The 24,992-nt window shown below is 35.5% G+C and overlaps 1 protein-coding gene across 7 annotated transcripts in view; it reads left to right on the forward strand.

The window, feature by feature from the left end:
* The window catches only part of AHI1 (Abelson helper integration site 1), a 214,049-nt gene that overhangs the window by 122,563 nt on the left and 66,494 nt on the right, over positions 1 to 24,992 (forward strand). For all 7 annotated transcript variants that reach the window (XM_032274708.1, XM_032274711.1, XM_032274712.1 and 4 more), the window contains one exon: positions 16,755 to 16,810. In XM_032274708.1, coding sequence (XP_032130599.1) covers positions 16,755 to 16,810 — 56 coding nt within the window. The remainder of the gene's footprint in view (positions 1 to 16,754; positions 16,811 to 24,992) is intronic.

Consider the following 24,992-nt stretch of genomic DNA (forward strand, 5'->3'; position numbering starts at 1 on the left):
AAGATGTTTAATTTGTACACATGCAGGTACTTGGAATGCAAGATCATTCATACATTCAGTAAGTACCCAATGCGTATTTACATCGTCCCAGGCACTTTTATAGGTGCTCTGAATGTATCAGTGAACAAAATTGGTAAAAATTCACATCTTTGTGTAGCTTACCTTCTAGTGGATAATGACATTAAGCAAACATAGTCTAGTTATTCCCATCTGGGGAATTGGCTTCAGGACCCTTTTTAGAGCAAGGTCCTTGGATTCTCAAGTCCCTGATATAAAATGGATAGTATTTGGATATAACCTATGTACATCACCCTATATACTTTAAATCATCTCTAGATTACTTATAATACCTAATACAATGTAAATGCTATATAAATAGTTGTTGTCTTGTATTGTTTAGGGAATAATGACAAGAAAAAAGTCTATGTGTTCAGTACAGATGCATTTCTTTTCTGAATGGTTTCAGTCCATGATTGGTTGAATCCATGGATGCAGAACCCCACGGATACAGAGGGCTGTTAAATAAAAACAGAATAATGGCAAAGCAGGGAAGAGAGTTGCACCTGAGGAGTAGGGTTAGGTTGCTGTTTAAATGGAGTAGTCAAGGAAAGCTTCACAAAGTAGCTGACAATTAAGCAAAATTTTAAAGAATAAAGAAAGAAAACCATGTTGTCTGGGAGAATAGCATCCCCAACCAAGATCCTGAGACAGAAATGTACTTGGTATGCATTTTGAACAGCAAAGAGGTCAGTATATATAGATTGGAGGAAAAAAGGAGGAGAGTAGAAGACATTAAGTCCAGAGAGGTAGCAGCAGACCCAGATTGTACAGAACCTTATAGAAATAAAGTGCAGAACTCCACCCCATCCCTAGCACTGCTAGTATTCCCTGGAGACCTCTTTTTTAAAAGGTAGGTAGATGGGATTGCATCGTTTGATATTTGCTGTAAGAGGAATGAACAAAATGTACTAGAGAATGCAGATGATATAGTGACAAATTTTGTGTTGGAGAAGATAGTAAGGCCTCATAGAGAAGACAGTATGTGAACTAATTGTAAGATGAAAAGAATCATAAAAGATGTTAGGGCATTCCAGCTAGGAAGGTCAGTTAAAAGGTGATTTAATAATTGAGATAGGAAAAGGAGGTTGAAGTAAGAGAGTGGAGATGTTGAATCATTAACATGGTGGTCTAGATTGTGATAGGTAGAATTTGAGGGTGCTCTAGGCTTCTAATTTAGGTGAATGACTGGGTAGCAATCCATAAATGAAAATAGGGAAATATAAGAATATTGGGAGGAAGATCATGAATTGTATTTTGGATATATTGAGTTTGAAATACCCACAAGATATTCTGGTGTTTCTGAAACACGGTATCTAATTGCTTGCTCGTTCATTTGAACTTCATTTATTAAATATTCTGTGAGTCAAGCTCTGTGCTAGGAACTACACAGTTTTGGAATACAAGCTTAGCCTGTAGGTATAGATGAAGGAGTCACTGGTATATGTGTGGTATTTGAGGCCACGGGAGTTAATGAGATAAGCTAGAAGAGGCTATTTAGCTAAAAGAAACTAAGAACTATTAGGGGTGACTGTAAGGTGGATAACTTGGATGTTTGTTACCCAAAAAGACAGTAAGGAAAAAATGGAAGAAACAAGAAAATATAAGAAGCTTCTTTTGGTGTTGTCTTTTTTTTTTTTTTTTTAATTCTGCATTGTAATAACAAAGCTGAGTAAAAAGGAAATGCCAAAATTATGTTTACCCTTCTTATCCTTGTTATATTTATACTTTTGATTTTCAGTGCATATAACATGTTGTTAAATCTATATGCTAATCTATTGTTAATCTATTTTCAATCTATAACATTATTAAAATATTAATGTTAAAGACTGATATTAAATTATATTTTAAGGATTGAACACATAAAATTAAAATGTGTTGGCCTTGCCAGTGTAATAAATATGTGATAGACTTTATTGGGAACACACACTACTGGCCTCAGGATATATAGAGCATTTCACAAAGTCTATGATTTAAACAGACTTCAATCCATATTAGAGTTTACTGAGGAAATTTATCAAATGCTAAAAATTGTAGGCAACTCTTTATGGTTTTTAGGTAGAAATTAGTATAGTTGTATTTGACTGATTATTGGTTATCACAATTAAATTATTTGGGCATTAGTTTAGAAGTCTGTTAAATCTCTGCTAACTTTATGTATTTATTTTATCAGTGAATTTTATTTTTTATGAATATTTGGGAATAAATAATGCAGATTATTAAAGACTGGCATAGCCCAGGGAGGTCTTCCCAGAGGTGTGAGTTGCAAATAACTACTCCAAGAGCACATATCTGGCAATTGTCAGAGCCAGTCTTCTAATAAATGCAGAATGGCCCCAGAGTGAGGACCTATTATACTAATAAATTATCCCTTGAGATATGTTTTTTTCTAATTGTAAAGGAACAAATACTAATCATGGAGAATTATAAATAACTCATACTGCTGATTTGGGACAGTAATTTTCCCCAAAATTACTGTTTTTCAATAAACATAGTAAATGTATTGAGTAATCAACACGTAGAACATAAACATATTTACGCATTAGTTTTTTAGCTTTCTCTTATTTTTAGGAAGGTGATCTGATAAATCCAGAGTTGGAGAAGGAGTGCTTTATTTGTTTTCTAATTGTTTTTAATAATGCTGAGACATTTTTAAAATCTGAACTCAGGCTGGGCTCAGTGGTTCATGTGCCTAGTCTTTGTGAGGTTGAGGCAGGAAGATTGCTTGAGGCCAGTAGTTGAAGACAAGTCTGGGCAACATAGTGAGACCCCGTTACTACAAAAAAAATTTAAAAATTAGCTGAGTGTGGTGGTACATGCTTGTAGTCCCACTACTTGGGTGGCTAAGGTAGGAGGATCACTTAAGCCCAGGAGATGAAGGCTGTAATGAGCCGTGATTATGCCACTGCACTCCATCCGGGGCAACCAAGCAAGACCCTGTTTCTATCAATCAATCAATCAACTCAAAACCAGATTATTCTGCTTATATGGAAGATTTTACAGTGTTCAAAACTGTTCAAAATTCGGTTGCTTACTGTAAGATAATTAATTGTCTATTCAGGCAAAACTGTTGAAGATTCAGTTTGCCTACTATAAGATAATTAAATAAATGTCTATTCAGGGCCTATTATTTCTCAACTTTATTTTGAAATTTTTTTAAACCGTAAAAAATTGGCAAAATGTAAAATAAAACCCCTAAATTTGCATTTGCTTCTTCCTTTCCGAAACTTTATCATACATCTGCTAAAGGAAGGATATTTTACTGTATAACCACAGTACCATTATCATACCTAAGAAAAATAGCAAAGATTCTAATCTAATAAACAGTTTGTATTCAGATTTCCCTAATTGTGTCAAAATGTTTTAAGCAGTTTTTTGTTTATTTGCTTATTTTATTCAGCATCCGGTCCTGATTCATATTTAAATTGCTTGTCATGTCATTTGATTATAGTTAATCTAGAATCTTTTTTTTGATTGTTATGACACTGACTTTTTAAAGAGTCTGACTAGACCAACTGTCTTATAAAATGTCCTACATTTTGAATTTATTTCATCCTGATTATATTCAGGCTAAACTTTTTTTGCAAAAATACTATTTAAAAAATCTAAAAAGTACATGTAAATGATTTGCACTTTTTTGCATTATATCAGGTGCATGTCATGCAGCTTGTCCCACTTTTGGTGTTGTCAAGTGTAGTCCTTAATTAAGGTGGCGAACACCAGATCTCTTCATTGTAAAAATTAAATTTTTTCTTTGTATTTGTTGAGTAATCTGTGGAATGATACTCTAAGGCCATGTAAATATCTTGTTCCCAACCTTCCTTTGTTCCTTATGCATTCCTTACTTAGCGGGCTTAGCCTACCTAGTGGTTTCAGTGTCCATTGATGATCCTGGCCTGAATTAATTATTATAGTGGGCAGAGGATACAAAATGGTGTTTTCTAGTGCTGTCACCACCTTTCCATTTATTGGCTGGTGTTCTTCAGTCGAGTGTTTCCTCCCCCCACCCCATTCCTGTCTTTCTATATGAGTACTATAGGTTTTTCATTCAATTTATTGTACTACTATTCTAACATTTTTTGTGTGTGGCTCAAATTGTCCCCTAATTTGGCAAAGGAGAACCCATTCATTCCTGCTCTTATGTCCTTTGATATGAACCAGCCGTTGAGCACTTGTGTGCTTATGATGTCCTAGGTTCATCTTCTACTATCCCTGCCCCAGAGCTGCAACCAGTCATTTCTCCAAGGAACTCTGGTATTGTTAATAGATAATGCAATTAGAAACTAAAATCTGGGACTAAGTACACTCACTGCTATTGGGGCATCATTGCTTCTAAATCCTTTCAGTAAACACAACTCAAAAATAAATTTTTACAAAATCAACAAGTTTATATTGATATTCCCAGTTATCTTTATTGTATATTTGTATGCTTTTGTTCGACATAATAGATACATTATTTTTGACATTATTGACATCAACAATAAAGGCTGCAAATATTTTTCCCACTTTGTCATTTGGCTTTTGACCTTGCAGTACAAATGTTGCAAAGTATGGATTCAATGTATTTTTCAAGCTGCCCGTCCACCTGTCCCCAACAAATTGTCCCAACACCATGTATTTGAAAATATCTCTTCTTCATATGCCATATGAACTTGCATCTTTTTTTAAACATTTTAATCTATTCTGCTGGTCTGCATGGCTACTCATCTGTTAATACTGTATTATTTTAGTTACAAAGGCTTTTAATGATATATACTAATATTGACTAGTGTTTATTTCCAATGGTTGCTTTTTTTGCCCCTCAGGATTTTTTAAGGTATTCTTGGATGTTCTTCTATATGATTTTTAGAATCAACTTGTCTAGTGCTGGGAAAAAACTTTTTAAAAATTAAAATCATATTAAATTCAAATATTTTCTTGGGAAGAGCTAACATTTATGATGCTACATTGTCTTGGTACACAGCATAGGATGTTCCATTTGTTCCAGACTATAGATACTCCTCAACTTACAATAGACTTATATCCCAGTAAACCCATAATATGTCAGAAAAGCATCCGGACCTACCAAACATCATACTTTAGCCTAGCCTGCGTTAAACATGCTCAGAACACTTACATTAGCCTACAGTTAGGCCACATCATCTAAGACAAAGCCTATTTTATAATAAAGTGTCAAACATCTCATGTAATTTATTGAATATTCCACTGAATGTGAAAACGGAGTAGTTGAAGTAGTTGTATGGGTACTCAAAGTATGCTTTCCTCTGAGAGCATGTTACTTTCAAACTGTGATAAAGTTGAAAACTTGTTAAATCAGACCATCGTAAGTCAAGGAACACCTGTACTTTTGTGATTTTCAGAAGTATTTTAAGGTGTTCATACTGTTTTACACATTTTTTGTTGTACTTATTCATATATTTTATCATTTACATTGCCCTTATAAGTGAAATATTGTTTCATTATATCTTCAAATTTGTTTGAATATGTAAGAGAAATTGATTTTTGTATATTAAATTTATATTATTCTAACTTTCTGATTTATTAGCTCTGGTACTGATTGTGTCAATTTTAGCATTGATTCTTTTGGACTTTCTAGATACAAAATTACCTTATCTTCAAAACGTAGTTTATCTTCTTTTCTAATTCTTAAGAAAGGCTTGCAGTCTCAGTACAGATAACTTACATTAAACTAGAAGAAAATATCTCTGCCTTCTATAACTGTATTCTACTAGAATATAATAAATTTCATGTTTTCATAGACACAGATAAAGCATAATTCTATCTCTGTTCTATACAGAAAAGATCCATGGGGACTGCCAAAACTGACATAGGATGCATAGGTATCATATTGCCCAAAACAAAACTCATAAGATGTCATGAAAGGGAGGTTAGCGCTCTTCCTGTTCCCAGAACAGTGCCTTGTACTTAGCGAGTAGCTTGTAACCATTTACTAATGATACATAAGATTGTGGGATGTATGTTCTGAAATCTTTAAAACTTGGCACATATTCCTGCCTGTTTTTGTTTTGCAGCATATCTGTTTGTCTTTGTTCTTCTTTCTTTGACCATAGCCCTGAATTAAAGGTTGGTAGGGTTTAGGAAAACTAAAAAAAGTAGCTTCAGCTGTTCAAATTAGGTACAATGGAGTAAAATGTCATGATCTGATTTTCTACAAAATAAAATACTAAAAATATCTCCCAAGAAACATAAAATTTCTTTTATTATCTTCTCTAGATTATGTTACTATGTGGGAAATTAGGGAAATGTTTAAGTATAGGCATGCATCGCTTAACAGTGGGGAAACATTCTAAGAAATGAATAGTTGATTTTGTCATTATGCAAACATCATAGAGTGTACTTACACAAACCTAAATGGTATAGCCTACTACACCTAAGCTATATGGTGTGGCCAACTGTTCCTAGGCTATAAACCTGTACAGCATATGGCCATACCTAATGCTGTAGGCAGTTGTAACACAATGGTAAATAACTGTGTGTCTCAACATAGAAAAGGTACAGCAAAATTCAATATTATAATCTTACAGGACCCCCCCATCTGAATTGTACATGCGATCTGTCATTGACTAAAACATCATTACTCAGCATATGACTGTAATACATTTCAGTTTTGCACTAAGTTTAGGAATATTACCAATGGGTAAATTAACATTTTTAAAACAGTCCTAGTACATTAACTCAGGCATTCTGATGACTACTACACTTAACACTGCCTTGTAGCATATGAATCTGGTGAATGTGGCATAGGAAAATAGATTCATTCAGTTAATATTTGAGTCAACTCTTGAATACCGTCTATATTTTAAGCATTTGGGTTGGGCACTGTAGATATGAAGATGAATAAAATCAGGTCCCAACCACAGGGGCTAAGCAAATACATAAATGGGTCTGGAGAGTTTGTGGCTTAGAGGTGTGGGTTTTAGTCCAGGTACTGCTGCTTTTAGTTATATGACCTTAGGAATGTTACCTGCCTTCTAATTTACTTTCTGAAAGCCACTGTTTCCTTCTTTTAAAATGGGGTTATCTTGTTGTTTAGTAATTAACTTACACTTCTTTTGTGTGTATGTGTGTGTGTGACAGTCTCACCCTGTCACCTGGGCTGGAGTGCAGTGGTGCAACCTTGGCTCACTGCAGCCTTGACCTCCCAGGCTCAACTCAAGCCATCCTCCCAAGTAGCTGGAACTACACATGCACACTCACATCCAGCTAATTTTTTTTTTCCCTTGGTAGAGACAGGTTCTAGCTATGTTGCCAGGGCTAGTCTCGAACTCTTAGGTACTCCTGCCTGAGCCTCCCAAAGTGCTGGAAATACAGGCATGAGCCACTCAGTGCACCTGGCAAGAAGTCTTAATAGTTGTTTTTTGTTTGTTTTGTTTTAATTTAAAAGACTCTAATTATTCCATTGTCATCAGTGTCACTACCAGTTCTAGTTTATTTCAGTTTCTTCGGTTACTGAGGCTCTTTAAGAAAGTTATTTTCTTTGCCTCTTCATGGTCTGTTGCCCCAGGTATACTGATGGAAGTCTAAGTTGTGGCAAAAACAAACCTGCCCATGATACCACTCTGCTGGGGCACAGGGGTAACCTTCTCTTCTCAAGTCTCATTAGTTGCAAGTTACAGCCACTTCTCAGTGACTGGGACTGAATACCAATTCGTCCAGAACCCAGTTCTGGGAATATAGACCCTTTTTAGGGTTATTATTATTTAATAACCTTTTTAGGGTTATTAAAATTACTAAATTTTAGGTTTGTAGTACATTAAGGGCCTGGCAGATCCTCTGAACCTTGACATACTGGCATGGTTCATAGGATCTTCCAGGCCCTTAATGTACTACAAACATTAAGCTAACCAATATTGCCCATTTCCAAGGGGATTTATAGCTTCTGTTGGCTGAAAGCCCTCAATGAACTCTGAAAACTTAATTTTCTACTTACACCTTTGGAAAAAGCCTGCTTACCCTGCACAGATCCTTGCTCAACACTGAGTAGGACAAAGTCCTCCCATCCTGACCCTTTGCCTTGACATACTGGCATGGAGATTCCAGGAAAAATTCATTCTGATATACACTCCAGGTTTTGCCCGCCTTCTTGTCTTAGTCTTTGTAGATCTCTAGAAAGAAACTAAACTAAACTAAACTAAATGGTAAAATCTTCCTAGTAGAGAGGATGTTCACCTAGAAGATTAATTGCAAAGATTATCACAAAGATAAAAGCTGTGAAGGTAAAGATCAGCTGTAAAATTAAACAATAGGATAAAATTTCCCTGAGCAGAAGATAAGACCCTGCAGGTCAAAGGGTTTATCAAGTCCCAGGAAAGGATTAATAATAACAAAGGCGCTCAGTCATACTCTGGTGAAATTCCTGATTTCCTATTTAAAGGAAAAATATCTCAAGCTTCTGTATAGAAGGAACAGGTTATTTACATAGGAAAGAAAATCAGTGAGCACTTATGACATATCTAAAACACTGGAAGCTGGCTGGTAGTGGAATAACATACAACCACGATAAAGGGTTTCCTATCCAAAGAAAGGCATATTTGGATATACAAGGATGTAGAAAGTACTCTAACCAAATGACAACTGAATGAAACAGAAATCTGAAGGGAAAACATTAGATTTTTCTGTTAGGCATAGAGGAAAAGATTAGGTTTTTTCTTACACTAAATCATTTTGTTTCATAAATTCAAACTTAGCACTTCTACAAATTCCCATGCATTTTCATCTCTTCAAACTTAACTCTATAAAAAGAATAGAGAAGTAGAAGCCTTCTAAAAGTTTAATCTTGATGTGGAACAAGGAGATAATGGTAGGTATATTATCTTGGTTGGAGAGAGATTTAGATGTAAATTTACTTGGATAAATAATAAATGTGTTCATTACTGTTATAATCCAGAAGGTAACTAATAGAAGATTTTAAGTGTTGGCAAAATTGAAAATAAATTTAAGACCAACAGGCAAAGAAAAAAAGGAGTATACACTGAAATGGATCAAAAAGAAAATTTTTAAAAGCAGCAATATAACTAAATGGAAGTGGAGTTTTGCTTCTAATCAATATGTACATTGTAACGATCATCTTTCTTACCATACTATTGACAAGACCTCACATAAACTAAAAAGCTATCAAAGAGATGTGGTCACAGAGAATTCTAAATAAAATAAATTGCAAAGAGAAATTAACCCTACTGCATAAAGGAGTAAAGACAAGCAGTCACTTTGATACAGGGGAACATTTATTGAGATAGAAACCAGGCAAGCGAGGAGCAAGCCATCTATAGGCAGAGTTACTGCTGAGACAAGGAGAGATTAGCTGAACTTCGAAGGATTATGTGGACTGGCATGATAGATTGGAATCTGAAAGATCCCAAATGTCAGTCAGTCCTCTCCACCTATCAGTTCTCCCCAAGAGGACTTTTGCAGCTTAAGCAGTGACAGGAAACTGGGAGTAAGGCAGAGAGAGCTCCCATAATCTCAGAAGTTTAATTCCCAGAGTCTCCCTCAAAGGAATAACTCATCTCATTTTGGGGATAGTTATAATAATTAAGGTGTATTGAAATTAACTAAAGCAACAGCCCAGTCCCAACCCAAGCCAACTCCTGATTTGAAAGGAGATCTACCCCTCACCCTAGCTTTCTGAAAAAGGACATGGTGAGCCTTTTCTGAGGAAAGATATTTTCTGTTTCAGTCTACTGATTATATGTCTAGAAGTTCTAACCTATAATCAAATTCTGAGGCATGTAAATTAGCAGAATTGGGTGACCCATAACCAAGAAAAAGAACAATGAATAAAAGGAATCCCACAGATAATCAAAATGTTGGAATTAGCAGGCAAGTATTTTAAAATATCTGTTACATATATGTTAATAACTTTTGAGGAACCATGAGCAAAAGGAGTGCAAAGATGGAGAATTTCATGGAAGTCAGGATTTCCATTTAAAAGAAATGTAAATCCTAAAAAATAAATGAATGGATAGTCTAGACCTGGAGAGTATCATAGATAAAACAAAAATTCATTAGATGGGCCTAACAGCAGATAGGACACATTAAAAGAAAGGACTACCGAAATGGAGGTCAAAACAATAAAAATTATACAGATTATCCAAATTGAAACAAAGGTGAAGAGGAGGCATGGGAAGAAGAAAGAGATCTCTGTGACCCTGTGAAACAGATCAAACATGCAACTGGAATTACAGAAGGAAAATAGAAAAAATGAGTGAAGAAATATTTGAAGAAATAATAGGCTGCTAGTTTTGTTTTATTAGAGGAAACCTACAGACATGAAAAACTTAGCAAGGGAAGTAGTCTTCAGCATTACAAGCTTGTTTCCAGCATTTAGCCTTAAAACTGTATTGATGCTGTCTCAAGATGGCAGATAGGAGACAGGACTAACTTGCAGCTCCCACCTGGACAGACAGAGCAGTGCATGGAGAATCACATTGTGAACTTTTGTTCCAAGAACTACTGCAGGAACATACCAGAGAAGCCAAGAGAATCCACAGACCTGTTAGAGGAAGTGCCTTGCTGCTATAGGTTCCATGAGATAGCTGCAAAACTGAGTACCTAAAGTGTGAGGGAGGGAATGTTCGTCCCTGAACACACATCCTCACTGGGGAACCTGAAGGATTTGACCTTACCTGCAGCTGAGACGAATTTAGAGAGCTGAGTGAAATATAGGGGTAGGTAAGCAGTGGGAAGAGCCCTGTGGACACTCTTGGTCCTCACAGAAGCCATTCCTGCATTTCTGACTTTGTCTTGCGGAGTTCTTAGGGAGACCTGCCAGCGGAATTGCAGAAAGACCACAGGAGAAGGAAACTTCTAGCTGAAGGTTGTAACAATTTCAACTGAAGGCAAAGTTTCCTGGACAGAATCCAAGGAAAGAAGCAAATGAGGAGTGCAGATTTGGGAATCCACAGCAGGTAGGAAGGTGCAAAACCTGAAAGCCCTGCTTGCTTTCTCAGAGGGGAGGCTTGTAGCCTGGGGCAAGTCCTCAGCCCTGCTCACTGGCTGCCTGGAAATATACTCATTACTATGGGGAGTAGAGTGGGAATGAGACGGGTCTTTTGGGTTGCATGGGAGCTGGATGAGGCCTGTCTTTTCCCGACTTCCCTGCAGAGGCAGCCATAATCCTCCTGGGAAAGTAACTCCATCAGCCTGAGAACCACACCCTTGTGCCTCACAGTGGCTGCAGCAAGCCCTGCCACCCCCCTCCCATGGTCTTTCTCTACCTACCCTGGTAGCTGAAGACAAAGGAGATAGTCTATTGGGAGCTCTGTGGCCCAGCCTACACCTAAGAAACCTGAATACTTATCCAGGTGATTCTGGGGCAAGCTTGTATCCTCCCTGTTCTACCACAGCTGATGTTCTCTTGAAAGCCACCTTCCAGCTGGAGGCCAACCAACACAAAAGCAGCACAGTAAACAAAAGTACAACCAAGAGCATCACAGAATCCACTTCACTCCCGTGCTACCTCCACCAGAGCAAGTACTGGTGTCCATGGCTGAGAGACCTGAAGACATCACATCACCAGATTCTGCGGACACTCCCCAGTACCAACACAGAGCCTAATAGCTCTGCTGGGTGGCTGGACCCAGAAGAGAAATAACAATCACAGCAGTTCAGCTCTCAGGAAGCCCCATCCTTAGGGAAATGGGGAGAGCACCACATCAGAGGTACCACGTGGGACAAAAGAATCTGAAGAGTAGCGCTTGGGCCCCAGATCTTCCCTCTGATATAATCTGCCCAAATGAGATGGAGCCAGAAAAACAAGTCTGGTAATATGACAAAACAAAGTTATTTAACACCCCCAAAAGATCACACTAGCTCACCAGCAATGGATCCAAACCAAGAAGCCTCTGAATTACCAGAAAAAAAATTCTGAAGATCAATTATTGAGTTACTCAAGGAGACACCAGAGAAAGGTGAATACCAACTTAAACAAATTTTTTAAATGATACAGGATGTAGATGGAAAAATCTCCAGAGAAATAGATAGCACAAATAAAAATCACAACTTTTGGAAATGAAGGACACACTTAGGAAAATGCAAAATATATCAGAAAGTCTTAGCAATAGAATTAAACAAGTGGAAGAAAGGACATAAGAGCTTAAAGACAAGCTTGTTAATTAACCCAATCTGACAAAGACAAAGAAAAAAATTTTTTTAATTTATTATACTTTAAGTTCTGGGATACATGTGCAGATGTGCAGGTTTGTTACATAGGTATACACGTGCCATGGTGGTTTGGTGCATCCGTCACCCCATCATCTACATTAGGTATTTCTCCTAATGCTATCCCTCCCCTAGCCCCCCACCCCCTGACAGGCCCCAGTATGTGATGTTCCCCGCCCTGTGTCCATGTGTTCTCATTGTTCAACACCCACTTGTAAGTGAGAACATGTGATGTTCGGTTTTCTGTTCTTGTGTCAGTTTGCTGAGAATGATGGTTTCCAACTTTATCCATGTCCCTGCAAAGGACGTGAACTCGTCCTTTTTTATGGCTGCATAGTATTCCATGGTATATATGTGCCACATTTTCATTATCCAGTCTATCATGAATGGGGATTTGGATTGGTTCCAAGCCTTTGCTATTGTGAACAATGCCCCAGTAAACATACATGTGCATGTGTCTTTATAATAGAATAATTCATAATCCTTTGGGTATACACCCAGTAATGGGAATCCTGGGTCAAGTGGTATTTCTATTTCCTTGATGAATCGCCACGCTGTCTTCCACAATGGTTGAACTGATTTACATTTTCTCTAACAGTGTTAAAGCATTCCTATTTCTCCACATCCTCTTCGATATCTGTTGTCTCCTGATTTTTCAATGATTGCCATTCTAACTGGCATGAGATGGTATCTTAATGTGATTTTGATTTGCATTTCTCTAATAACCAGTGCTGATGAGCTTTTTTAAATATATTTGTTAGCTGCATAAATGTCTTCTTTTGAGAAGTATCTGTTCATATCCTTCATCCACTTTTTTCATTTTTATTTGTTGATAGGTTGATTTACTCTACCTGTGTTCTATATCCTATGCTCATTAGGATATATGCAGATTTTAAAATATTTCATAATAACATCAACATTTTAACTATAGTCCTACACAATTATATTGAATGAATATAACATTTATAATTTAGATTATAAACAATAGTATTTTCATTTATTTCATATTTCCCAGAAAGTAAGTATATTATTAGTCAGCGTTCTCCAGAGAAACAGAACCAGTAGGAAGTCCATAGAGAGAGAAAGGTTTTATGGAATTGTCTCACAACATTGTAGGGGCTGCCAAGACCAAAATCTGCAGGGTAGAACAGCAGGCAGGAGACGTAGGAAAGAGTTGCGATTCCAGTCTGAGGGCAGCCTGTTGGCAGGATCCCCTCCCTCTCAGGTGAGTTGTCATTTTGATAAGTCTTGTCATCCTTCATCTGATTGGATGAGGCCCACTTACATTATGGAAGGCAATGTGCTTTACTGAAACCTTGTTGATTTAAATAGTAATTCCATCCAAAACCTTCAAAGAAATATCTAGAATAATGTTTGATCAAGCATCTGGGTACCATAGCATAGCTAAGTAGACATATAATACCATTATAGCAAGCTACTTATTATGAGTTTCAATTATTGTTATACCTTAATAAAAGTGAAACGAGATACAAATACAAATTTTTTCAATTAAAATTTACTTAAAATAGGAAAATACTTTGATACATTTTTTCTAGTTTATTTCTTTCTATATGTTATTTACTGCAGGCTTGAACAAACATGCATGATTGTATGTCCAAATGATATTATTTTTATATGTAATCTAAATTCTTATTTATTTATATAACTGATTCTCTTTATTAAAAATATTTTTTAATTGTACTTTAGATTGTGGGGTACATGTGCAGATCATGCGGGATTGTTGCATAGGTACATACATGGCAATGTGGTTTGCTGCCTCCATCTACCCGTCACCTATATCTGGCATTTCTCCACATGTTATCCTTCCCCAACCTCTCTACCCCCCTCCCCCTCCCCCAGTCCCCCTCAACAGACCCCAGTGTGTGTTGCTCCCCTCCCTGTGTCCATGTGTTCTCATTGTTCAACACCCACATATGAGTGAGAACATACAGTATTTGATTTTCTGTCCTTGTGTCAGTTTGCTGAGAATGATGGTTTCCAGCTTCATCCATGTCCCTACAAAGGACATGAACTTATCTTTTTTTATGGCTGCATAGTATGCCATGGTGTTTATGTACCACATGTTCCTTGTCCGGTCTATCATCAGTGGGCATTTGGGTTGGTTCAAGGTCTTTGCTATTGTAAACAGTGCTGCAGTGAACATATGTGTGCATGTGTCTTTATAGTGGAACTATTTATAATCCTTTGGATATATACCCAGTAATGGGACTGCTGTGTCAAATGGAATTTCTATTTCTAGGTCCTTGAATAATCGCCACACTTCTTCCACAATGGTTGAACTAATTTACACTCCCACCAACAATGTGAAAGTGTTCCTATTTCTCCACATCCTCTCCAGCATCTGTTGTCTCCAGATTTTTTAATGATTGCAGTTCTAACTGGCGTGAGATGGTACCTTGATGTGGTTTTGATTTGCATTTCTCTAATGACCAGTTATGATGAGCATTTTTTTATGTTTGTTGGCCTCATATATGTCTTGTTTTGAAAAGTATCTGTTCATGTCCTTCACTCACTTTTGAATGGGTTTGTTTTTCTTTTTGTAAATCTGTTTTAGTTCTTTGTAAATTCTGGATATTAGACCTTTGACAGTTGGGTAGATTGCAAAAATTTTTTCCCACTCTGTTGGTTGCCCATTCACTCTAATGACTGTTTCTTTTATGTAATCTAAATTTAAAACTAAGATTATAACTTTGGATAATCCACTTTTTGAATTTCTAATTTTCAACACGTTCTTATCCTAAAATTGAAACTCTAAAATCTGTAGAGTTTTTTTTTTTTCTTATGATTGTATAAACTGTGGATATAGATTTTTGCCTGTTTTTTTTGTTTTGGTTTTCATTATTTTAAAGTTCCTTTTCTCCAATTAAAATTACTTTCTATTTAGATAAGAATTTAAAAATCAGTAATCAGCCTAGGTCAATTTTAGAGCAGTCAGATTACAATAGTGAGAAGACACTTGTAAGATGTTGCTAATTCCTAAACTCTGGCATGACCACTCTCATTTTAAAGCCAGTGTGCCAATCCTGTTCTCAGTGGTTGCAGCTAGGATTGTGAGACTGCGGGGGCTGACAAAGTTGAGATTTCACAATTTATTCTCTGTATATTTCTGTATTGTTAAAATCTTACAATAGGAGTCTACATTATTTGAGTATTTGTGTGCATGTTTTACCCTCTGAAAAAAAAAATTAACCCAAAATCAGTGTTACTCTATGCATAAGAGTGTCTTTCCATCAGAATTACCTGAAAGATTTTATTACACTTAAGATGAAACTGTTCATTTGCTCTGTGGTAGTTCTTCAAAAAAAAGATATCCGTGTTTTACTAGACTCTTGTAGTTAGAAACTGTAATATATTCATCTTTTTATCACTGAATACCAAGAATAACTACTCAATAATATTAGTTTATTGAATGAAGGTAGTATAGTGCTTCATACTTCACTGGCTAACAATAAATGTTAAAAAAATTAATGAAAGAAAAACTACGTTACTTTAATCATGTTTCATGATTCATTTTGAAAATACCCTTGCAAAGTGATAGAAAGTGATTGTTTGTGTTGATCTCACCTAATCCCTTACCATACTTTAAGAAAAATGAGTCATAGACTTGTAGAAGAGGAACTAACATTTAAACTGGAATTTTGCTAATTGCTGTTAACAGACATTGTAGTTCTCACCTTGGACTAGTCCTGCATATGACAGCCTTTAGCATTACTTGAACAAACTGTATTAATATCTTAATTTACATGTTAGTTTGCTGGTGGACAGAAATTAGGAATTAAACAAGACCCACACCTGTGTTCATTTTTAACTTGAGTTAGACTTTGAACCAGTATCTTTACAGATGAGATGCCCCGTGTCACATCCTGAAAGGCTGTTTAAAGAAATGCAGTAGAGAGCATTGGGAACAAAAAGATAAATCCACACATGATAAAAGAGTATTTCAAGATTAGCCATCTGTGTTATCATTTTAAAGGAGGGAATCAGGGAAACTTTTTCTTCAGATACTCATGGTATTGAGTAAATAGAATATGTTGTAGTAGGAAGTCAGATGATCAAAGAAAAATTCAGATAGATTTATTTATTCTTTTGAGAAAATAAGACAGTGGTGATTCACTTCATAGCCCTTGTGATATTTCTTTTGTATCTTTGAATGAGAAATAAAACTTTCATGGAAGAAAAGCAGCAGGACCCAGATAATGGAGTAATTTTTGAGCTGAGAACAGGGTATGGACACATCTTGCGCTATTGCTAGACATCATTTGAATGGGAAAAATGGCCTAGCCAACCTTGAGTCAGTGTAGCTAAACTCACCAACTGTTTCTGACCAAAGAATTCATGATACAGCTTAAAAGGATCCTGCCTTCCAAGTGAGACTTTTTTCTTGTAAGCTCTGTGAGTCATAATAAATGTTTTTCCAATAAAATGGCATAAATATTTTCAACATAAAATGGGGACAAGCTTAATAACCAAATATTCACAATGTTTTCTTTCCATAGGGTTTATCAGCATGGAAAGAAAGCCTTATAACCATCAGGTGGATACAGCACCAACGGTAAGACAGTCTGTTGCTGAATTGTTAAAAGTGTTAAGAAACTGCAGAATAATACTGGTTGTAGTCACTCACAAAGCTATTGTAGAAAACTCTTACAACCTCTTTTTTGCCAAAAGTTATATCCCTATAAGATTTGTTCATATTAATATTGTTAACTTAGAAATATTTTGTAGATTTGATAAAGTAATATAAATATTTATGCAAATTAATTTAACTCTTCTAAAAATGAATGTTATTTTGTGCACTAGCATAATTATTTAAAGTGAATGTTTTCTAATAGTGAAAAAAGGTCATTATGCTTCATTTCTCTTATAGGTTATTTTGCTTTATTATTATAGAACTGAAGTTTTACCTTTTATCTGTCTTCTATTACTATCAAACAACAAAAGGCATATAACAATTAATAGCATCTATTTACTGTATTTTTAATTGTATTAATAGAAGGAAGAGAATTAGATTTCCCTTTTAGTCTCTGAATATAATATTTATGTGAAACATATATTAGTTGCTAGTTTGCTGTTGAACACCTCATAAGATGATATAGAGTATACTGTACATTCCCTAATTCTACTCTTATTTCTTATCCTTTGTATTCATAAGTCTTCCAGGTACTTCCTGTGATTCTTCATTTCGTGTTGTGAGAAAGATTTGATAATGTAGAGGCTGAGTATCCCTTATCCAAAATCCTTGGGGCCAATAGCATTTTGGATTTTGGTCTTTTTCAAATTTTGGAACATTTGTGTTACATTTCCTGCATACCTGAGCCAAAAATTAGAAATCCAAAATGTTCCAGTGAGCATTTTCTTTGAAAGTCACGTCAATGCTCTTAAAGTTTCGGATTTTGGAGCATTTCAGATTTTAGGTTTTTGGATTAGGGATATTCAAACTGTACCAATTTTAAGAAAATAAAGATAATATTAAAATATTTGAATTGTGTTGATGATTAACATATGCCTTAGTAGCAAATTAACTCTATTTTCTATTTGTAACAAATCCCAGTGATTGATTTAAGATGTTTGATAACTTAATATGTGGGACTCCAGAAAAGACCAGTACATGAGGAATTAGCATAATCATTAAAAAGTACTTGACTGTAGTATGTATCAGTTATCCTTTAGAAAGTATGCTAAAAGAATAGCCATAACATTATATAAATTTTATTCCTTAGTATTAAAAAATTAAGGAATAGCAATTCAGAAAAATTTATGATTTTAATGTATCTGAATAACATACTCAGTCCTTTTTGATGTGTTTTTCTGAGGAAGGACTAGCTGCTCTTCCTTTTCTGTGCCTCTACTATAAACTAAGGATATTACTGCCTGTCTCCCCAACAGTCCCCAGCTTGCCAACACTTAATCTTTGCCCTTTCTCCATAACCTCTAAATAGAATCACAAGTCTGCTCATTATTATTACCCAGTGCCCTCTGGTCCCAGATTAGGACAGGTAAAGCCTGATTTTCACAGAAATGTAATTTTACTTAATTCCCATCCTTGAACCAATATTCTTTTATTTTCTTTAAAGGGCTTAAGAGAAGAAAATGTCTAAGTTAGGGAGAAAAAAAGGAGTCTCTCTAAAAATTTATCAAAGTGGGATTTTGTATCCCCATACTTTGTATTCTACTGACCCAAAAAGAACAGATACCGTGATTTAAGTCTCTACTGGAGCCTGAGAAAAAAAACGGAAAAGGAGTGAGCCAGGATTTTACAATAGCTGAGGCTGGGACCCTGAGTGACTTCTCAACCCCAGGCCTAACTCCCAATTCCCAGCTTGCTTCTTTCCCCATTTTCATGCCCACATCCCCCTTGCTCCAAATACTGCCATGAATGGTGGTTCTAGGGGAGTGCTAGATGCTAGTTGCAGCCATTAAATGGGTGAGGGAAATGAGCAAATGAGAATTTATCAGACCTGTTTTCAAAGGAAAGAGATGTTTCTTAACATTCCAAGTTGGAATTCTGAATGAAGTTTTCGGTAAACATATGGTTATGGTCAATCAAACTTGAGTTTGATTCTGTAGTACTGTAATATAATGCAGTGTTTCTTCAGTAAATAAAGATCAGCCTGAGAACAAAACCACCTCTGTCCCTTTGTTCCATGTCACCTCTCACTCTCTTTTTATTTCCTTTTTATTTTTCATTTATTACATGAACTTTGATTTTTTTTGTTTGAGATTTTTTTTCTTTCTTACAAATAGTACCACATTTGTTTTTGAGATGCCTTTGATGGAAACTTAAAAAAAAAAAAAAAATCTCCATATGGCATGACCATCCCCTTCATTAAAAAGAATTGAACCTCTATTTTTAACTGTTTATAACCACTTAATTTTTGTAGCATGCTGAGCTCTTAATTTTATTCATACCTTAGAGTACATTTTCTAGGGTTTTTTTTTTTTCAAGAATTAGAACACAGGAAGTGAATTATCTGAGTTATTATTATTTAAATTATGTTTAAATACTTGCCAGTTGCCTTTACTATTAGCTTGCCAAGATTTTTAATTACTTGAACATACCTTTTCCCTGAAAACATTGTAGAAATTGATTATCTTTGCATTCTGGCATTTAGTATTGCAGAAGAGACATTGGACATCAGACTGATAGTCATTCTCTTCTGTTAGTAACCTATGTGGCCTGCTCATATATTATAGATATTGCTTTATTTTCTTTATACCTAATTTCCTAGGTCAGATTTGATGGTTAAATGTGTGGGTTTCTTTCACTAATTTTTGTCCTGAATGATATTCATTCAGACATTGTACTATTGATAATAGGAAGAGTAAATAAGACATGAGACAATCATATTAGATTATAAAGACTTACATCATGCCACTTTAAGAATTAGTCCTTCTGCACCTGCTTATCGCCTATGGTAAGTTAAGGATAATATCAGCCTCAGATTAATCAGAGGTTATTGTCTGAACCCTAAAAGGCAGGTGTAAAGTTAGTTAATTGTTAAGTCAGCACAAGTTTGAGTCCCGTATTTACTTTAAATGAAGGACTTATTTGCAAATCAAAGAGAAATGGCAACTAGATAAGGAAGTATTCCCCCAGGAACATAGTTAAAACATACCTACCTTTCAGTATACAGTCATATGCATGGCAAATCCCATAGCTTTTCATATTTTCTGGCAGAATTAATATACATGTAAAAGACATTGAAACATGATAAGCCATACTGAATACATAATTTTTAGCATCTTGAGGAGTATTGTTTTTGAATTTCTTCCAGTGAAAACTAATATGATAAAATTCAAATGACATCAATATGGCCTATTTGAATGAATAACTTAAATTTTTGTAAAGCTCCTACATTCCAAACTTGTAATGCTAATGTCAATATTTTTAGTTTTTATTCAGTGACCCTGTAACTCCTAATAGAGGGATTTTGGGGCAGTATATAAAATTAAAGCTTGCATTTTCACAGAAGTCTACACATCTATTACAACAGGTTGAAATAAAATCCAGAGTGTCTCATCAGGATTACACCAACTATGAAACACTTGCCATTTGTGTTAAGTATTCCTTTAATTATTAGAATTTAAAACATCCTAACCTGATTGAAAATTTAAATTTTGATTCATTATGCTTCATATTTATAAGACCAATTTTAAAACTATTTATTTATTCCTTCTGCAGTTATCCTTCAAGTTTTCTAAGGGCTGAATGAATTTTTGTCACATGATTTTTCATCAGTAGTAAACTTTAATATGTTTTGGACTTATTTCGTTATTCTGAAATATTTCTGAGATATTTGTAATGTTGTTTGCCCTTAACACTAAACTTATTCATAAATATACTGATCTGAATCATACAAATTAAATTTTATCCTGTCTCTTAGGTTATATAGTATCTGTACTTACTCAACAACTGTTGGGTTGTTATTGTTGTTAGATTGTTATCATTGTTTAGCCCATTCTGTAGATTCACAAGATTGCTACCTATTGCACTATTACACTTTTGCATTCTTTATACATATATTCATGAAATATATGGCTATTTCATATTTTAACGTAATATTCGGGACAGCTTATATGTAGATATGTATACATGAGTTCAAGTGAAATGTCCTTTATTCAAAGGAAGCACTTTATTTTCTACAATCTATTGCATTTTCCAAGAATTCATAGTATGTAAACTGGGGTGAATGGGCCCCTATAAAGCTCATAAAATAGAATCCATGGCCAATCTCTTCCTGTAGATAATTGCAGGGTGGAGAGGGAAATGATAAACTATAAGCTTTTATAACTTGTCATAAAAGAACTTGTTTTCACTTATCAATAAAGTAGCAATTCAAAGCAGTTCTATTGAAATTCAAATATAAATGCAAAATAGGTTCTCTTTAACAACCACTTGCAGTTTTCCATAATATAATATTTTTTAAGTATCTACACATCAGTTTGTTTCTCCAAACATTATAAATTTTGAAGTTTATGTTGATTTTTTTCCTGTTGGCATACTCCACTGGCATTTATGTTTTTCTTAGACTTTTTTTCTCCATTTCTCTTTTGGTTTTGCTAAATTTTTCTACCTGAAAAACTTAAAATTCTGAAAATTTTATATTACTGGAAGATATAACAGTAGCATAAATTGAATTTTTTAAATTATCAGGAAACATTAAGTATACAATATACATAGGATTGTACCATACCAAGCATGGGGAAGGTATGGAAGTACTGTGGGAAAAGTAGAAATATCAAAAAAAAAGTGTGAAACATGGTTTTATAGGTCTTTAGATATATATATACCTATATAATGTGTCTTTGAGTAGTTCTTGATGTCATTAGAAAAGTGACCTGTAAACAGCTAAATCCTAATACATGAAATGAATAAAAAATTCAGAGCAATAACAAAAGTGGTATCATGTCACTGAGGCAGTTTGTGCCCAAGTATAGAAATATGGTGTAAGGCTTTGAGTGCTATAGGAATTCCCAGTGCTGGAGTGGTTTGTGAAGGCTGTTTAGCATTGAAAAGTGCTAAACCGATCTTGAAAGGATGGAGTTTTTAAAAGAATAGAATTTGCTAGACCAGAGTAACAGTGTGACCAAAGATCATAGAAGAAGGACACACTGTATACACACAGTTTATAGATGGGTAGACAATTTAACTGCAGCAGAGTAGATGAGATAGTGGAAGATTAGAAAATGTGATTTGGATATGATTTATAAAGATCCTTGAATGTTAGATTAACAGTTAAGACTATCTTTATAAGCAATAGTAAGGCATTTGATCATGAGAATAATATGAACAAGGGAATAATGTTTTAAAAGGATTAAAATAAAAGCAGCTCACGAAATTGCTGGTGGTAGTGATAGGAAGACAGTAACTGAGCTGTGAAGCTACAGAAGTCTACATTTGTGGTGACAAGGATTTAAATAAGGGGTCTAAATGAATCAATGTGGAAATGGAAATAGAGGTATGCTTATAAAAAAGACTTGGAGATGAGAGCTGATGAAAGAGACTCAAAGGAAAGTTGTAGTTCAACAGGGAGATCTCATCATTGGAAGGCCCAGGCCTAGGTTGCGGGAAGTCATGTATTATCACTGCATGCAGGTTCTTCACAATTGGTATCCAAAGGCCCCATCCAGGAAGGAGGTGCAGGTCCAGAATCTTTAGAAAAAACTGAGTCAGGAACCATTCTCCTCCTACCCACCTCCCAAATGTATTCCACAGAGCTGTTTTTCCAAAGCACAAATAGGATCATGTATTTAAGATCCTGTGGTGTACCCCATCACCTACCAGATGAAAACTTAGTTGTTTTGCATATCATTTGAAACCCTTCTGCTACTTTTCTAAACCTATCTCCAGCCTGTCCCCCCTACTCGCTCTGGCCACTCTGAGCTACTTGCAGTTCCTGAATATGGCTGTGGTATCTCACATTGAGAAGCAGTGTTAGATAAAGAACGCCTAATTCTAGAACCAAATTGCCTGGCATTAAGTCCTGATTCTTTGGCTGTGTTTGTCTTTAGTCACATTTCTTTACCTCTTTGTGCTTCAGTTTGCTCATCTGTAAATGATAATACCTACCTCGTGGATTGTTATGAGGAATAAGTGAGTTAATGCAAATGAGACATCACCTGATATATTTCTGTACACCAGCTGCTGAATATTATTTAATTACAAGAGATAGCCAGCTATTAAAGACAAGAACATATTTCAGGCTTGAGAAGTAAAACTAGGTCAAGAATCAAAGGAAGGACCCAAGGGTCCCAGTTAGGTCAGGGAGATTAGGAACAAGGGAGTCTGATGAATATTGCCTCCCACAGCTTGCTTGTGTCTTAGTCAATTTTCTTTCTTCATTCTTTTTGTTTTGTTTTCTTTTGTTGTTGTTGTTTTATGTCTGTATTTGTTTATTGCATATTGTGACTCTTCCCTGAATCAATGCAGAAGTTCAGTTACACCAGGACAATAGGCATGAAACTGGGACTATCTGGGACAACCCTAAATGTATGATCACCTTATTCATCAGTTCGATAAGTCATGACAGCCAAAGTGGTCTTTTAGAAATGTAAGTCAGAATAAGTTAACCTCCTACTTAACATCTTCAATAACTTCTCCTTATGTTTAGGATAAAACCCAAACCCTTTCCTAGGGTCAATAGGGCCTTGCATGATCTGCTCTCTGCATATCTCTTCAGCATCGTCCTATGTGACCCTCTGTTCTGAATTTCTTGAGCACAACCAGACTTTCTCCCACTCGCCCATAGGCGTTCAAACATTTGATCTCTCTGCTCCTGAATATATACAACCTTTTGCATAATAAGCTTTTTCTTTAGATCCCAGGTAAAGGTTAACTTTTCAAAAGACTTTCCTTCCCCACTCTATCTGAAGTAGATTTTCCCCCATTAGTCTTTATTATTATACCTTCTTTTTCTTTCTTAACTGTTATCCCCACTTGGATTTTTTTATTTCTTCTCTTATCTGGTCTTCCTCAGTTTGGTGTATATTCCATAACAGCATGAACCATGTCCATCTTACTCTCCACAATTTATAGTCCTTCAGTAGATACTGCTTAAGTGAATAATTGTATATGTGGTGAAACTATAAGAATAAATAAGAACAGAGAGCCAGCCTGGATGTGGTCCACATTTTAAAAGTTGGAAAAAGAGCCCTCAAAGAAGATAAATGGTAGAAAGGCAGGCAGGAGATCAGGGATAATGTAGTATCTCAGAAACCAATGTGAGCATGGAAATGAAAGGAGTTGTATTTTTTTGTTGTTGTTTTTATTATTTATTTTCGAGACAGAGTTTTGCCCTGTCGCCCAGGCTGAGTGCAGTGGCACAACCTCGGCTCACTGCAACCTCTGCCTATTAGGTTCAAACAGTTCTCCTGCCTCAGCCTCCCAAGTAGTGGGATTACAGGTGCCCATCATCATGTCCAGCTAATTTTTGTATTTTTAGTAGAAACAGGGTTTCACCATGTTGGCCAGGCTGGTCTCAAACTCCTGACCTGGTGATCCACTCACCTTGGCCTCCCGAAGTGCTGGCATTAAAGATTTGAGCCACGGTACCCAGCTGGAGGGAGTTTTTAATGCTATCTCTGTGAGAATGAGAGCAGGGCCCAGAAAGGAAGCTGGATGGTCACACTAGGAGGCATGATGAATCAGAAGCAATTCAAGAGGCCCTTCATGACAGGAGATGGAAAATAAAATAGCAATTAATTTAGTCTTGTTTATATGTTACTGATTTATTTCAGAAAAGAAAACATTTTGCCAAAAGGATGCCATGAGATAAACCTATGCAGAATGCAAAATAAATATTTCTTTTTCTATGTTCTGTAAAAGTAAAAAGTAAAGTTTGGGCAATTATATAACAGTATTCCATTCAAACTAAGTATTTCTCAGATGGAAAGAAAGATCCAACGATATGAATGAGGCAGGAGAAAGATGCAAACTGGGTTTTAGCATTTGACAAAGGAGTAGAGCAGTTCAGTTGTGGTAAGGTCTCTTACCATGGGACTTATTTTTCTAATTAGTAAAATGAGGAAAGTTAAAGAAATTGATCTTAAAGTCAACTTTTGGTTCTAATGTTCTATGAATCTTTTTCAGCTGCTCTTATTGCTCAAAGAATATATTAGAGCAGAAAACTGAAACAGATCTTTCATAGTCATCCTTTGAATGCTCACTTATCATTTCATTCATTCTTAGGATTCAATTAGAATTTACTTCCCTATGTTATGCATGTGGCAGTTAA

This window comes from Sapajus apella, unplaced genomic scaffold (assembly GCF_009761245.1).
Source record: "Sapajus apella isolate SASKATOON/1434 unplaced genomic scaffold, GSC_monkey_1.0 scaffold6, whole genome shotgun sequence".
Lineage (NCBI taxonomy): Eukaryota > Metazoa > Chordata > Mammalia > Primates > Cebidae > Sapajus > Sapajus apella.